The sequence below is a fragment of the Hemicordylus capensis genome, chromosome 3 (assembly GCF_027244095.1).
Source record: "Hemicordylus capensis ecotype Gifberg chromosome 3, rHemCap1.1.pri, whole genome shotgun sequence".
Lineage (NCBI taxonomy): Eukaryota > Metazoa > Chordata > Lepidosauria > Squamata > Cordylidae > Hemicordylus > Hemicordylus capensis.
In genome coordinates this window covers 93,915,204-93,932,921 of record NC_069659.1, presented here as the reverse complement: position 1 = coordinate 93,932,921, position 17,718 = coordinate 93,915,204, and the positions used below count along the sequence as shown (strand labels likewise).

General features: G+C 43.3%; 1 protein-coding gene across 5 annotated transcripts in view; it reads left to right on the top strand.

The window, feature by feature from the left end:
- DSCAM (DS cell adhesion molecule) overlaps nucleotides 1–17,718 on the top strand; it is a 579,300-nt gene that overhangs the window by 320,547 nt on the left and 241,035 nt on the right. For all 5 annotated transcript variants that reach the window (XM_053310684.1, XM_053310683.1, XM_053310686.1 and 2 more), the window contains 4 exons: nucleotides 123–398; nucleotides 2,091–2,369; nucleotides 13,308–13,427; nucleotides 16,910–17,083. In XM_053310684.1, the coding sequence (XP_053166659.1) occupies nucleotides 123–398; nucleotides 2,091–2,369; nucleotides 13,308–13,427; nucleotides 16,910–17,083 (849 nt within the window). The remainder of the gene's footprint in view (nucleotides 1–122; nucleotides 399–2,090; nucleotides 2,370–13,307; nucleotides 13,428–16,909; nucleotides 17,084–17,718) is intronic.

Here is a 17,718-nt window from a genome sequence, read left to right as displayed (position 1 = left end):
TAAAAACAGTCACAGACTGATTTCCAGTATCTATAAGGTTTTGTATATTTAGAAGAAATTAATATTTCCTCTACTAAATATGCCCTTAAATTATTTTCAAGAGTTTCCTTTTACCTTTACAGGGCCAGCAAGCATTCGACCAATGAAAAATATCACAGCAATAGCAGGGCGGGATACCTTCATTCATTGTCGAGTCATTGGCTATCCGTATTACTCCATCAAGTGGTACAAGAATTCTAACCTTCTTCCCTTTAACCATCGTCAAGTAGCATTCGAAAACAATGGAACATTGAAGCTCTCAGATGTACAAAAAGAGGTGGATGAGGGTGAATACACATGCAATGTTCTGGTTCAACCCCAGCTGTCCACTAGCCAGAGTGTGCATGTGACTGTGAAAGGTAATACACACATGCAGAGGAAAACAGAACTAGGCAGTCAAATCAGGAAGTTATAACCATAGTTCAAAGGCAGATGACTAAATATGATTCACACATTTCAGTATACCTCTGTGCAATGTATCCCAACTGTCCCTGGAAATGCAAACATGTGGGAGTGTTACCCGTACACTACACACGTGTGTCCCTGTGCTTTGAGGCCAACATGGGGGAATTATTTGGAACCAAACCTGCAAGTTGAATGTCGCAGTTCAGACAGTGGCAAGACAACATTGATGTACCGCAGAGGAGCAAACAGACCCAGAGGCAAAGCTTTTTTAAATAAAGAAATGACTGTTTGATATTGGGCACAGGCACAATGTGAAAAGAAGGTATTTGGCAACTTTAGTGTAATATTGGTTGTATAGGGAATGAAAGCAACTCTCAAGGAGAGAGCAGAAGCTTCATTAGCCAGGCAGCTGGTAAGTATTGCAATTTAGACAGAGGAGGGGAAAAGAAAAGAGAGAGGAAGATAAAGAGCAGCTTTGTTCCTGTGCTTGATTTACTCTCCTGTGAGGTGCCAGATTGGCACTATGTTTCAGAACTAAGGCACTTGATGTCAACAGCTAGCAGAAGACAGCACTGAAGTTTCCAAGGCAGTTAGGTACAGAGGTCAACCCGTAGCAAGCCCTCAGTGTTCTGGACTCCACAGTCTAGGGTTCCAGCCTTAGCCAGTGACCTGTCCAGCACCACAGCACAAAAAATCCCAATAGCTTGGAGTGGGCATTCAAAGCTCAGTTAGATGAGCTGTGTGAGACGAGGAGTGAAGGGGAGTGCTTGCAAACGAAGAAGGACAATGTAGTCCCTGAGGGCTAGCTGAGTGTGAGTATACCTGAGGGGAAGTGAATGTGCCTGAGGGAAAGCTGAGGAAAAGGATTGTGTCTACAGAGCCCCAAATGTGACTTCTCAAGGCAGTTGAGCAGAGGAGTGACCACTACTGTCCCATAACCAGAGAAGAACATGCAAGTGGTCTGAAATTGCAGATGTTTTTAGAGTTTTCATATAAGGTTTCCTAATAGGATTTCCAAGGTGGGAAAACTTGGAGTACTGAAGCAATAATTAAGAATATTTTAGCCTAGAATCTGGAGGAAATGTTGCAGTGGTGGTTATTCAGACAGATCCTAAGGCAAAAGGGCTGTGTTGTGCCAAATCTAAGTATCTGCCTGGAAGCTTGGTTTAATTTTATATTAGGGTGAGGCTGTTCACGGGATTGAACTTTTGTTTAAAACCTCTAGTTCGGCTGTGCCTGAACCTTGATTTTCATTAAGAATGCAAGGTATTCAGGATGGCTGCATCACCTTGTCAGGTTAGAACATAAGAACAGCTTTGCTAGAGCAGACCTAAGGCCTACCTAGTCCAACACCCTGTTTCACACAGTGGCTCACCAGATGCTTTGGGAAGCCACACTGCCAGGAGATGAAGGCATGCTTCTACTTCTGCAGCTGTTCCACTGCAAATGGTATTTGGAGGCATCCTGCCTCTGAACATGGAGGTAGCCTATAGCTATCAGGATTAGTAGCCATTGATAAGAACTGCTACTTGCCAGTTAACTAGAAGATGATAAAACCCCTTCCAGTAATTTTCAAGAATGTTAAAGCAAATACGGTTCTCTCATTAATATGGATTTCCTCCTCCTTTTCCCTCTTTTTGTTTCAGTACCTCCTTTTATCCAGCCTTTTGAATTTCCAAGGTTTTCCATTGGACAGAGAGTCTTCATTCCATGTGTTGTGGTCTCAGGGGATTTGCCAATCACAATCACCTGGCAGAAGGATGGCAGGCCAATCCCAGCCAGTCTTGGGGTAACCATTGACAACATTGACTTCACCAGCTCCTTAAGGATTTCTAATCTTTCCCTTATGCACAATGGGAATTATACCTGTATAGCACGAAATGATGCAGCAGCCGTGGAGCACCAAAGCCAATTAATTGTGAGAGGTAAGTAGGTGTAATTAGTTTAAATGGCAGCAATTAGATAGAAGTCAACAGTATTTTCAAATGACATCTGTTTGATGAGAGATATAAACTAGTGGAATATATGATAATCCCTCGTCTCTTGTCAGAGAACACACAGCACAATAACATTAAAAAACCCACAAGGGCGACTCCACCCCCCTGCCCAGCATGTTGCAAGTGAACCTAATCAACAATCAAGAAATGTTTTCATGTACTGCTGGAAGCCACAGGAATTAATCTATGGAAAACACAATGAAGTGCTGTTTTTTGGGTTCAGTGCATTTGAACTGCTATTTATTTTTCCATGGTGTTTTAGTTTTGAACCTGTCAATTTTTAATTTAGAAGGCTAGCAAAAAATTATGCTAATCGGTAAGCAAGCTTTGAGGCTTTGCTAGCAGGGAAATGTTTCAGTCTTGCTTTAGGTTTTAGAAATATTGTATTGTAATTATTCAAATATTCAGCTTGTGTCTGCTGTTGATTACAGTTTGCCATCTTATGATACTATGGTGCTGTTGCTCAGCAAGCAATCTATGGGACAAGTTAGATTCACTCAGCCCCTTTGAAATGTCAACCACAAATTTAATGTGCATCTTTCTCTGCTGCTCATTAAGACTGCCAGTGCCCAGTCATGCCCACCCTGTTTCCTTATTATATTTAAAATGCACTAGGTTTTTTTTTTTTTAAACACATCAATTTGGACTACCAATGTGAGAAAGCTGCAGTACACGAGAACCTCATTACTCACGAGAGTTCTGTTCCTCGCCTACTTTAGGGCTCTGGGGAAAGCAGGGTTAGGTTCCAGTGCGGAGGGGGGAAATATTAAGTGCTGAAACGGCCCCCAAATGCCCAGAACCTACTGTGGCATGCTCCAAATAGCACATATAACAAGGTTCTCCTGTAAATGGGAAGTGACTTCAACATTAAAATGTGTTTAGGTATTATGGGCTCAATCATTTTTCTTTGAGGCACACTGTAGTGCTATTGGCCTGCTCCTTTGCACCCCCAATACTGATCTCCAAAGGAGAGTACTGCAGCTGCTAGATTTCCCCAGGTGGCACAAGGCAGGATAGTGGTGGTGATTTTGGCCTGGCTCCTTAATCTGAGCAACTTGTTGATTGAATGAATCCTCACTAAAGAAATGCAGCACGAGAACCAGCCCTTGCAGACTAATTGTGCCAATCCACCGGGGAAGGGGTGGTTTTTTGGCAACCTCTCTGTCCCCAAGAAGCCCTCTGTGTCACTCAAAAATATGTCCCTGAGTGCCAAGCAACTTTCAGGTACATATTTTTGGGTGACAGAAAGGGCTTCCTGGGAAAGAGGAGGTTGACAAAAAATATCCCTTCCCTGGTGCTCTGGTGCAGCTAGTCTGCAAGTGCTGTTATTCTGAATCTCTTGCTGCACTGGCGCTTCCTTAGGATGTTAGCCACTGTCCATATCTGCTTTGCCTGCTTGGTACTTGCTTTGCATCCAGGCCCTCAGATGCAGTTCAAGGCTGATGCAGGTAGATAGGAAAAGAGTTGGTCTTGAGGTAAGGTAAAGGTAAAGTGTGCCGTCAAGTCGATTTCGACTCCTGGTGCCCACAGAGCCCTGTGGTTTTCTTTGGTAGAATACAGGAGGGGTTTACCATTGCCTCCTCCCACACAATATGAGATGATGCCTTTCAGCATCTTTCTATATTGCTGCTGCCCAATATAGTAGCAGCAGGGATTCAAACCAGCAACCTTCTGCTTGTTAGTCAAGCATTTCCCCGCTGTGCCACTTAAGGTGGTGGTGGTCTTGAGGTAGCAAGCACAAATTGTCCCCTTTGTTAAGCAGGGTCCACCCTGGTTTGGATTTGAATGGGAAACTACATGACTGAGCACTGTAAGATATTCCCCTTAGAGTGGGGCCGCTCTGGGAAGAGCACATGCATGCTTGCTTGCAGAAGGTCCTAGGTTCCCTCCCTGGCATCTCCAAGATAGGGCTGAGAGAGACTGCTGCCTGCAACCTTAGAGAAGCTCCAGTCAGTCTGTGTAGAGAATACTGAGCTATATGGTCTGATTCAATATAAGGCACCTCCCTGTGTTCCTATGTAAGTATGGAAACTTTATATGTGCTCAGAATTGCATTTTTGCTTGATGTCGTGTTGATTCTCCCTGTTTAGTATTTAGCCTCAAAATGCTTCATTTTGTATAATTTACTTGGCATCATAAACATATTTCACTTGGTGAAAACCTGAGGTCATTGATCCTGTGAGCTAAATTTAGGATACAATTTGAAGTGATACAAAACACTTCAAAATCTGCTGTTTCATATTCAGAATTGATTTTAAATTCTGCTGTTGGTTGTACAAGAGATCTCGCTGTTAAAAGGAGATTACGTGCACTGCCTTCTAAAGGCAGATGACAACGCACTCACATTGTTGAAAATAAAATATGTGCCTGATCTTATGCGTGCTTAGTGAAAGCAAGTCCCACTGAGATCAATTGAGCTTACAACCAAATAAGTGTGCACAGCATTGCAATCAAACAACTTTCTGCATATGGGCCAGGTGATGATTGAATCAACCCTCATAACATGCTGGCTGGGTAGTTATGCAGCTGTGTGGTTGCATGATTAGCTTACCTGTCAACACATGATGAAGTGTAATGAACTAATTCACAGACTTAGTAGTGTGCTGACCAGCAAGCTGTGATGGAGTTTCTACATTTATTTATTTTACAGTATTTATATCCTACTAGTATGTGTAAGCCCGTTGTAATAACGGGCTCTAGTGGGGGGGGGGTTCCCGCTGTCGCCTCACCCGCCTCGGGCGCACTCCTTGGGCCGACACCTCCGCCGCCGCCTCGGGCGCTCTCTCCGCCCGCCGTTTCTTGTGGCGGCGGCGGCTGCCATCGGAGCCAGTCGCCCCGCCACGGCCACCGCCTCCTTGGCCCGCACTCCTTTGGCCGAGGCCGCGGCTCCGCCGCCGCCTCGGCCGCACTCTCCGCCCGCCGCTTCTGCTCCCTCTGGTCTCCCGTGGCGGCGGCCGCCGCCATCGGGGCCAGTAGCCCACCGGCGGCCGGGTCCAACATGGCCACCCATCTCCGCGCATGCCCAGAACGGGCGAAAAAGACACGGGCGGCACGGACGCATGCCCAAGGCTTTTATGGGTAAGGACTCCTCCAGTACAATACTACTCATTTGTTATCCCAACAACTGCTTTGCCATCCAGCCAGCTTGACCCAACCCGTGTATCAGTGTGGAAACATTATTTCTCTGACCCCCACACAAACTTGCAATATATCCCTTAACAAGATACTTTACTTTGAAAAGCTGACAAGAAAGGCACTGTTTAAAGAAGAGAAAGGGATCAAAAGGTGTCATTTCTCTTCTTTTAGTTTCCTTTGTTAAGCTCCTTATATTCCTGGCTACTTGATTTGTATTTATAACCAGATATGGAAGGATGACATGTAGGTTTATTAATTATACTTTTAATGAAAAATGCCCTTTAGATGCTATTCCTTGTCCTTAGGATCTAATGTCAGTTTTCAGTAGTGGCCGATGCTGCCAGGGCAAGTGGAGGGAGAAGGGGGGAAGAGCAGGACAGGTGGGTGCAGAATGGTCCATAGCTGCATCTCTCATTCTCACTTCCTGCCCTGGCTGCCCCTCTCTCTTCTCACCCTGCCCTGGCTTTAACTTGAGCTGCATTGGGCTGGTCATTTCCTGGTTTGAACCGTGTGGATTGGTCAATAGGTGGGGATTCCAACCTGGCAATTGAGCCGCCTGTGTGACTCAGCATGGTGAATTTATTTATTTATTTAATATATTTCTATGCCGCCCCAAACTTATGTCTCTGGGCGGTGATCAGCCTGTGTGGCTCAAGTTAAAGCTGGGGCAGGGCAAGAAGAGGGAGACATGGGAAGGGTAGGAAATGAGATTGAGAGATGCAGCCCACTCTGCACCCACCTGCCCTGACCCCAGCAGCACCGGCTGCCACTGCCTGTTCTACATATCTGGAGACCAGAGGTCTGACTCACTTACTCACTTGTGTTCTGGGGCCTATCAGTCCCATCAACAGCATGGACTTCTGCACTGGATCTCAGTGTTCTTGATTATTATCACACACACACACACTTCTGCTGACAGTCATCTGCCACATCCTTTTGGCTCCTTCTGCCTGTGCACAGTACAGTCTGCAGAAACCAAGGAACTGGGCAGGGGTGTAGCAAGGTTGGAGTGGGCTCAGAGACAAGATTTTAAAATGCCTCCCCCTCACTGAAGCTCAGCTCATGAAGTAAAGAAATCTTAAATGAGGCTGAACAGTGGTAACAAAAGGCATAGTAAAATTCATATATATATATAACCTATGTGCCACAATAGAACATCATCCTAAATTATTTTTAAGAAGGTTTTGTAAATTGTGGATGATGCAAGTCATTTAATGGTACTAGAGAAAGACATGCTGTTCTGGTAGCTCCAGGTCTTAACACTTGCATCAATTTCAGAGGATGAATACAACTGAAGGAAGCCCGGGCGGGTTCGCGGCTGGGGGAGTCAGTCATGTGACTTGCCTCTGGTGGCCCCCTCAAGGCAGTGGGCCCCCAGACAACTGTCTCCCCTTGCCCCATTATAGTTATGCCCCTGGAACTGGGATTAGAAGTTCTGAAGAGAACATGTCACACAAGATGGCAACTCCTTTTTGTGTCTCAAGCTTTCTCTCTTTAAGATTTTCTCTATCTTGAATCATTGTTCTAATGTCCTAGGGCATGGTTTGAGGGTACATGATACAGTCACATTGCTGAGAACCCCATGTAAGCCATTATTAATTCCATTAAAGAAGAAAGGCAGCATATAAATGTAATAACTGAACTGCAAGGCCTAGAGTTGCCTGGACACAGTCTCTCCTTGTTCTAGAGTAGTGCCTGGGTCAGCAACTCAAGGTTCAGAATGATACTTGTTATCTTCCAACTCCGATTCTTATTATGCACACCTATACATAACATTGTTTCTGATGGACTCCAGGTCCATTCCAATGGTCCACCTGGATGCTCCATATAGATACTGTATATAATTAAAGGAAATACATTTGCATAGGCATTCTCAAGCATGACCTACAATTTGGCATCAATGTTTTCTTTATGGCAGTGGATTGGAGTCTAGGCTGGGCCCCTGTAAAATGTACCTATTTCCCCCACCCCACCCATGTGCTTGGCTCTTGCAATGTATAGCTGGGCACAGAAGTTTAATGGCATTCTAGCACCTAGAAAAGTCTATGAAAAATATGGCAAACATGAATAAGTCTCAAAATATTACAAGTACAGTACATAAACTAGGATATTCTGGCACCATTTTGTAGGCCTTTATTAATTGTTTCCATATGACTTGTAATTGTCCAATACTGCTGAATTGGTTTCCTTGGCCATTTCAGTTCAAATCCAGACCAGATTCAGACCAACCTGGCCTGGTCCAGCTTCGAGTTTGGCTGAACCGGTTCATGGGACAATTCGGGAATACTTGTAAAGGGGAATACTTAAGATTCCCCTTTACAAGTAAAGGGGGCATCCCTATTCCCTATCCTAAAGGCACTGGAGGTGGCGGCAAGAGAAACGGACCTTTGTACCTTTAGCACAGTTGGCCAGGCAGCAGAGGCAGGGGCAGTGGGGGCTCCTCCAAGCCCCCTGCCGGTCTCCTGAATGATGGCTCAGTTTGGGCCTCTGTGCATGCACTGAGGCTATTTTTGTTACCTCTGTGTGGAGGCCTGAACTGGACCTTCACTCAGGAGGCTGGAAGTGGGGCTTGGAGGAGCTCCTGCCGCCCTCACCTTGTAATGTCTCCAAGAGACTCCAAGCCATTCCCTTCATGGCAACGTTATTCCTGTTTTTCAAAGGTTTGAGAAAATAATTTCTGTAGGATTTTTGAACAGTCGATATCATCTTAACATGATTTTCTCTCTCCTGGAAATAATATATAAAGTGGTCTGAGTAAATCCTTTGAGGCTTTTCTAAAGCATGCACTTTTGAAAAGTAATGCTAATACAAACAAGGAGAAAATATTATGAATTCAGTAATATCTAACTACAATTGGATTCAAGTTGGATTCAACCACTGGATTCAAAAGGAATCTGTGGATGGATACATTAGAAGCTAACATTTTTAAGTTCCTTTTATGCATTAGGTCTTTAAACTGAGATAATTAATTACTTAATAACTCCATCACAAATTTGCTCCCCTGAGGGCGTTTGACCTCCCCCTTTTACACTGAGTCTTGTTAAAATGACTAGGCTAAATAAACAGTACCCATGCACTTACGACTGTACCAGAACCGCGATTAACAACATTTTCTCCAGATGAGTGATTTCTGACCCCTTTCCTTTCAGGGGAAAGTGCTTTTCCCCCCTCAAAAGGACACTTTTAGAGATAGATTTTTGCTTTGCTTAGAGACAGATTAGGGCTCTCAGCATATTTGAGACCATCCAATGGGGAAAATTAGCTTTGAAGCTGGCTTGATTTGGTGTGCTATTAATTACTAAAAGCAAGTGGAGCAGTAAGGAAATATCTGTCTCACCGCAGTTGCTAAGGGACTGAGCTATGAATCAGGAGGCTCCCAGTTTGAGTCAGATTTCCTTTAAGATTGGCATTTACTGGCTATCTTATATCTGGAAGGAAGTGTATTGGGATTAGATGAATAAAGGGCATGACACAGTTCTCAGGCTGCTGCTGTGTCTGGGAGGGGGTTCATCAGCCTGTTCCTTTGGAAATCAAGTTATAGATAGAGGATGTCTCAAAATGTAACAATGGGGTTTCTCAATTACACACATCCCTTTTATTTGGTTTAATAGTGCTCTCACTGTGTGTTTGCTGAGTCTTTTACTGTTGGATAGTTAGGTACCCAGTGAGGAGACTTGTCCAGCCTTGATTGTCTCATAGAGGTTTAGAGAGTCTATGTGGTTCAGTGGTCTTTTTGTTTTTGTTGGGCTATGTATTTTTGATTCCCCCCAGTCAAAAACACAAAGTATAGACTTTGACTTAAAAGCAAAGATGTTAAATGATCTTGGTGGTGTCCAACAGCCAATATAATTTCCTTCTTGCTATTTCTATGGCAGTTCACCCGCCCCGCCCCTTTTAAAAAAAGATGTGCATAGTACATTGTTACTGCCCCAGTGCAATCGGCATGGTTCCTTTATGTACTGTCTTCAGATATGATTCTCCCGACCACAACGAAGAAACTTCACAGAAAATGGTTGACCTAAACCAGCTAAATTGACCCCATAGGTGTGATGACCAAATTCAATAACTGCTAAAGTACAGGATTTAATTATCTCATTCAATAATACATCAACCATTGCTTTGGATGATTAAATTTCTTCCAGCATTTTAATGGCAGGATCTAAATGCAAAGTACAAATATTCCAACGGGGGGAAAATGAAATGCTGTATTCAGGATCAATCGCTTTGATTTAGTTTAATCATTCCAATAGCCCACCAGAGATGTGAATACGGAAGTACTGAAAATAATTTTCTCTTCCAGTTTGATTTACTTAGAACATAGAAACAACAACATGCATATTGGCTTTATGATAAAGCCATCTTCATCCACTGCTTTCTATGAGCACAACAGTTCCAGTTAATAGAGTTGCCCATCCCAGAGTTCTCATAGGAATTTCCATGGAGGCAGCAGATCTGTAGGCACATGCTCTTTGGGGATTTACTCTCTCTGTTGAAACTAATGAGGCAGCCTGTATATAAAAAAGTTCTGTGTGTGCATAAAAACCACAGATTTTGGGTTCTGCATTTGAGAATTAGTCAGCAAGGATTCCTGGATTTATCAAAATCAAATAGAAAATCCAGCTATAATACTTTGGATTTTTAAAGTAATTTCTTGGTTAATATTATTATTTTATCATTTCTAATATATCCATATGAGAAAAAAGAAAAATTCTGATCGTCCATGCATAATATTTGTTCCACTGTATATTGTGACTGCTTAGGTCAACCTTTACATCTTTAAGACCAATGACTTATTAGTCTTCATATTGATTTTTAAAGATCTTGTGAGTTCAACCATATAAAATCTGAATTTGCCATTTTTATTCAGTTGAAAGAATTGTCTCATTGCCTTTTGTATCTTTAAAACATCTATAGGGAGATCCATGACCATGTTCAGCTAAGCCAACAATTTCCATTTATGATCTGAATACACACATTGATATTAATGTAAAGGACATTTTTTGGTACATGATATTTTAGTCACATGAGAGAAGGTTAGAATAGCTAAGGCCAAGTAAGTCACTGCCACAGAATGAAAACCACCACATTCTTAACCATCTTTTATGTTTTCTTAAGCCCACCTTTGTGGGGAGCTTGGATCAGCTTTTCTAAACATTTTGTTATTAAACTGTAGAGTTATCATGCCAGCATATATGGTGGAGGAGTTATTAGAGGAATATTTTTCAATGAGAAACACTCCAACATCTCATTGAAAAATATTTAGAGTTAAAGTAGAGTTAAAGACTGGAATGTACCTTCTGTCTAGCAACACTTCACCGCCCTAGCATGTGCTGGGAGCACCTTTTGAGTTATAAGACCAACTATTCCATTTCTTCAAGTTATTCATTGAGCTCCTTTATAAGGTGCTATGAATGTATGAGAGAATGAAGCACACAGGCATTTTTTACAATAGTGTTTTGAAACACTGTCATGATAAAACTGGCATGATAAAAGTTGAGGCTAAAGTTTGGATGACTGTCATCAATCAATGGCTCAAACTAGCTCTTTGCCCACAGGGTCTGGCCCCATTAACACTGCAGGACAATTTCCAATCCTCATGGAAATGGGCAGTCGATAACAAAGTGGCACTATTGGGCTTCTCCCAGTCTCACCTCCTTGCTATGGGCAGTGACAAAGCAAAAACAGCCATTAAACAGAGGGTCCTGGAAACGTATGGTTCCTGGCTATCAGGCCTCGGACAGCTCTAGGTTCATGGTTAACACCCCCCCCCCATCTGACCCAGCTGGAAAATATCAAGCCATAGAAGGGCGTTCACCCTCGCCAGCTGTCATGCCCTTCCATCTGCTGTTTTGGAAGGTAAATACAGGAAGAGCCCATTTATGGAAAGGCTATGCCCCTGTGCTTCTGGGGAGGTGGAAACCACTGAACACGTACTCTTGAGTTGTCCATTTTATAAACATAGGTGGGAGAAGCAACTACCCTGGCCGCTCCAGTCAAGTTTACAGTAAGATGCTGATCTCTGATGAAAAGCGAACCTTCATGTACAATGTTGCTAGGTTCTGTGCAGCAGCATGCAAGATCCGCCAGACCCTGACTGCCAGTCTGTAAATCGTGATTTTATCTACTGACCAATTTACTCTAACATGTCCTTTTGAATATTTTTACTATCTTAGTTGCTTTTAACTTATAGTTATATATGTACTTACTGTACATGTTTAACTATGTCTTACCTTCATTTTATTAGACATTCTGTTAGTTTTATTATCCTATAAACCTATTTTTATATCAAATTGTTCATATTAGTTAATTGTTTTATTAGTCTTATTAACTGCTTTCCCTTATTTTTTAGCAATCCCGCCTTTACCTTTTAGTATATTTTATAGTTTAAATATATAACACAATTTTATTGTAGGGTAGTAACTGGCTGTTGCGATGTATTTTTAGTATTTGATATTTTTCCTTGTATGTTTTTTATTCCTGTGCTGGTCTGGGAATGTAATAAAGATTGATTGATTGATTGAGTTGGTGTCGACTCCTGGTGACCCCAGAGCCATGTAGTTTTCTTTGGTAGAATACAGGAGGGGTTTACCATTGTCATCTCCCACACAGTATGAGATGATGCCTTTCAGCATCTTCCTGTATTGCTGCTGCCTGATATAGGTGTTTCCCATTGTCTCGGAAACATACCAGCGGGAATTCAAACCAGCAACCTCTTGCTTCTTAGGCAAGTTACTTCCCCGCTGCACCATTAGGAGGCTTATCCTCCTAACACTGTGTCACTGTGTGAAATAAACTGAGATAGTAACTGACCAAAGTTTAGTCAGTAGCTTCATAGCTTAGTTATTCAGATCATCATCATCATCATCATCATCATCATCATCATCATCATTATTTACATCTTATATCCTGCTCTTCCTCCAAGGAGCCCAGAGCAGTGTACTACATACTTAATAGGAGTGTGCACGGACCGGTCCGGAGCCATGCAAAAGGCCTCTGGACCGGTCTGGAATTTGGCTGGTCCGGTGGTCCGGCACTTGGGGGAGTGTGGATTTAAGAGCAGGGGGGTAGTACTTACCTGCCCCCGCCACTCTTCCCCCTCCAGCACTGGACTTGGTTAAAACATTTTTGGGGCGGCAGAGTTCCTCCCTGCCGCCCCTGCCCGCATCGTTGCCTGAAACGGCTGAAAGAGCTCCCAAAGTTCCAAGAAGTAGAAGCTGGCGGTGGGGTGCATCCATCACCACCACCGGTGTGCGCACGCCACATACGTCGTGACATATGTGGCATGTGCGCCGTGGCTGCTGGTGATGGGTGCGTGCGCTACGGCAGTATACAATGCCAGTTAGCAATGCTTTTAGTTCTGACATGTTTTGTAGCCATGTTTCCTGCAGTGTGTGTTGCTTGTCTGCAGAAGCAAGTGCAGATCACTGAGGTAATCTATCCCTGTCATTTAGAACACTGGGTGGACAAATCATGCAGTGAAAACTCTCTTTGTGGTCAGTCAGCACTAGTCTCTATGGACGAGCACTGAACATGGAGAAAGCAGGGGTCATGGCACGGGAGTGTGTTGGGTCATATGTAGCTAGTATGCTCCCATTCCCCACATGCCCAGGTAAAGTACACCAAGTTGTAGAGTGTTTGAAGAGGTCTTCTCTAATGCCTGGAATTTTCTACAATATTTGACTATGCAAATAACTGTGGTTCTGCTTTGTTTCTGTTCTGTTTTCCCTCCAGTTCCCCCCAGATTTGTTGTTCAGCCAAGTGATCAAGATGGGATTTTTAGAAAAGCTGTGATTCTCAACTGCTCTGCGGAAGGCTATCCTGTCCCTACAATTGTCTGGAAGTATTCAAAAGGTATTTTTTTCCTCTAATGATAATTTTAAGGGAGATTAAAAGTCCTTAAAAGTACTTGCAGGTTAAAAGTCCTGTATTGCATTAATTTCTGTAATACTTCTGAAGTCAGATGGAATTTTGTCATCCATTTCAGTCCAGTCAGAATTTTTTTCCAGCAGGTTTCCTGTGAAGAAAGTGATCAAGATCTAAAGAGTTTATTAAACAATGGTCTTGCACTATCTCAGTGGAATTTTTGACTCCCCTCACCTTGAACAGTAGATCCTCGTGCCATGACACAAACTGCTTTTGAAACTACACTCAGTTTTGTAAGCAATAGGGATGTGCACGAACCGGCAGGTGGCCAGTTTGTGCTCCCCGCCCCCGCATTCCCCTGCTGATGCTTTGCCAAAAATTTCTGTGCAGGGCGGCAGCATACCCTCTTGCCACCACTGTCAGCATCAGGCGCTCTCTGGCCACTTCTGGTCTGATATTGACAGGGATGGCAAGAGGGTACACTGCCTCCCCATGCCAGCAATTTTTGGTACAGCACCAGTGGGGGAAATGCAGGGGAGGGGTAAGGGCACCCTCCCTGCTTCTTAACGGTAACCCCCCACACCTCTGGACCAGCTGATCTGCTGGACTGGTCTGGAGGTCCAGAAAAGGGCCTCCGAACTGGTTTGTGCACATCCCTAGTAAGCAGTAGGGATGTGCAAAACGTTTCGGGCACAGATCGATCTGTGCCCGAAACGAGCAATTTCGGGTGATTCGGGGCCGAGCCGAATCACCCCCGGTGCCCCCCGATATTTTTTGTGCCCGAACCGAATCACCCCTGATTCGTGCCCGAAAAATTTGGGTGATTTGGGATGACGTCTCTTTGAATTTCCCGCCTTTTTGCATCCATTGATTTCAATGCAAAAAGGTCTGATGTGATGTCTGCTCGAATTTTGGGTCCCAGGGGCAAAATAGCAGGGTGGGGTGGTAGTGCCTAATGGGTGGAGGCTACCACCCCAATTGCAAGGGAATTGGGCAAAGGGCTGATTTTGGGGGAATTTTTGAAATTTTAGTGTCTTTGGGGCAGTTCGGGGGCATAGCGTGGGATCTGGGCAAAAAGTGTGGGGTGGGGTGGTAGTGCCTAATGGGAGGAGGATACCATCCCAATTTCAGAGTGATTGGGCAGAGGGCTGATTTTTGGGGAATTGTTGAAGTTTACGTGTCTTTAAGGTTTTTCTCCATAAAGAAGCATGGAGGTGTCAGCAAATGTATAGCTTCACGTCGGGGGCAAAGGGGTGGCCTAGAGCAGTGTGGGGTTGGTGGTAGTGCCAGGTAGGGTCAAGGAAGCTACCTGAATTTTTTCAAAGGATTTGGGCAGCGGGCTGATTTTGGGGGAATTGTTGAAGTTTATGTGTCTTTAAGGTTTTTCCTCATAAGGTATAATAATGGAGCTTTCAGCAGCCCCATAAGTGCACTTGGGGGGTGCTGGGGTGGCCCAGAGCGAGTGGTGGTGTTGTGCACATAGGGTTCCAACCACCCCGATGGGTTTCTAACCCATGGGGTACAGGGTTCTGTTGTTTCTGAGGTATTCTGAGTGTGGATTCTATGATACCAAATTAGAGTGGATTCATGGTGTTTCATTGAAAATCTCATTTGCTGTCATAGAATCCACACTCAACAATTCCCCAAAAATCAGCCCTCTGCCCAATCACTCTGGGTTGGTAGCCTCCACCCATTAGGCACTACCACCCCACCCCACCCCACTCTTTTTGCCCAGATCCCACGCTATGTCCCCGATCTGCCCCAAAGACACTAAAATTCTAAAATTCCCCAAAAATCAGCCCTTTGCCCAATCCCCCTGAAATTTGGGTGGTAGCCTCCACCCATTGGGCACTACCACCCCACCCCACTATTTTGCCCCTGGGACCCATTTTTCTAAGCCGAATCAATTCAGATTTGGATTTAATCTGAATCCAAACCGAATCGGGTGATTCGGGTAGCCCATATTCGGGCACAGAACAGAACGGGGGTGATTCGGTTCGGGTCCCGAACCGAATCACCGAAAACCCAAATTGCACACCCCTAGTAAGCAGTTGCCGTCTGGCATATGTGCAACAACAACAAAGATTGAAAGCCAAGAAGACAAGGATTGTAGAATAGAACAATATCGGACCTCTGAAAAGTATAAGCATGCATATGTATTCAGTACTTGGTTTGGGCCCCTTTTGCAGCAATTACTGCCTCAATGCGGCGTGGCATGGATGCTATGAGCCTGTGGCACTGATGAGGTGTTATGGAAGACCAGGATGCTGGCCAATCAAGCACAGTACACTGTATACTTTTCAGAGGTCCGATATTGTTCTATTCTACAATCCTTGTCTTCTTGGTTCCATGTAATATTCTAATTTTCTGGGATTGTGGATTTGGGGTTTTCATGAGCTGTACGCCATGATCATCACAATTATAACACATTAAGGTTTGACTTATCTCGCTTTGCATGTAATGCGTCTGTCTCATATAGTTTCACTTTTTAATTTGTATTACTGAAATTAATGGACTTTTGCACGATATTCTAATTTTCCGAGTTTCACCTGTATGACGAATATTTATATACCACTTTACAACAACAATTCCCAAAGCAGTTTGCATAGAAATAAATAAATTAAATGGCTCCCTTTCCCCAAAGGCCTTATAATCTAAAAAGAAACAAAAGATAGACACCAGTAACAGCCACTGGAAAGACGCCTATCCCCTAGAAATGGGTTAAGTGAAACATTGTTTTTGGCCAACTGGCTAGTTAACTTTTTTTAGCTGAGCAACATTACTGGTTTTGTGTATCTCATTATTAGTAATAGTACTGTATACTCTAATACTATGAGGTGGGCAGTGCTTGCCATTATTGTCCTATTCCATATTGCTATAGGTGGCCTGAAGTGGGTGTGGCCAATGCATTTGCATTGGACTCTACACAACTGCTTCCTACCATTTTACAGAAAATTTGCAGCAGGGGGACTTGACACTCCTCTAGTATATTGCTTGCATCTCAGAGTCAGAAATTGAGACCTTCTGCATACAAAAGATATGCTTCATCACTGAGCAATGCATCCCACCCCCAAGCTTATTTCAATCAGTATTCCCCATGTTCATTTGTTTGGTATTCTAAAGGTCATGTACATTACTAAATTTTCAAATGTAAATGTTAATGTTAAATAATTTTGCAGCCACTAAACTTTACATCAAATGTGGCTTTTAGCCCATGTGCTGCCTTCAGACTGTCCCTACCTACCTACCTCTCCACTTTCACTGTGGTATTCTTTTACTGCTGTAATGATAACAGCTTTATATGATCTATATTTGGGCACAAAATGTTTCTTTTTCTGATTCAGTTGTGAGGAATGAAAGCCCTAGATAACTTTAGTTCAGTTGTCCATAGTAACACACAATTGCACTTTGCTGACTTCATTTAAGTCTTCTTCCTCCGTGATCTTTTTTTTTTTTAATTCCCACAATAGGTGCTGGAGTCCCCCAGTTCCAACCAATTGCCTTGAATGGGCGTATCCAGCTTCTCACAAATGGCTCCTTGTTGATCAAGCATGTGCTGGAGGAAGATAGCGGATACTACCTCTGCAAGGTCAGCAATGATGTGGGGGCTGACGTCAGCAAGTCCATGTACCTCACTGTTAAAAGTAAGAACTTCTTTCTGATCCAAGTAATAACTATAAGTTGCAAAGGCATATCTGTCCTCTCCTGTATTAAAATAATATTTTACTTTCATGTTGAAGCACAGTTGCATATTCTCATTGCACCAACACAATCAGCTGGGTCCAATTTATTTGAGGAAGGTTATAAGAATGGAAGAGATGTGGAACTGGCACTAGATTTCAAATGTTTCTGTGATGCTAGTGGACTTCTTGGAATTGATTATACACTTTAAAAAAATGATTTATATCCTGCCTTTCCAACAGTGTTCCCTCTAATTTTTATCATCAGTGAGTGGAAAGAGTTTTGTTCTGGCCGGCAGTTTCAAGGCATTGTGCGCACATAATTATCTCTCTCACACACATACACATATGTGTAGGAGCACTGCTCTGTGCACAGTGCGGTGCACAAAAATTTTTTATACCCCCTGCCCCCCTCTTCTTCTGCAACTTATTAATCAACACTGAAATTAGTTATTCATTACTAAGCACCATAAATATGCACCATAAATATGCAAGGAAAAAGAAGTGTATTTTACAATTCTACTCTATTTTATTACAAAGTATAGTAAAAACAATGCAATACTTCAACAAATAGTTACTGGAAGTGATAATACTTCAAT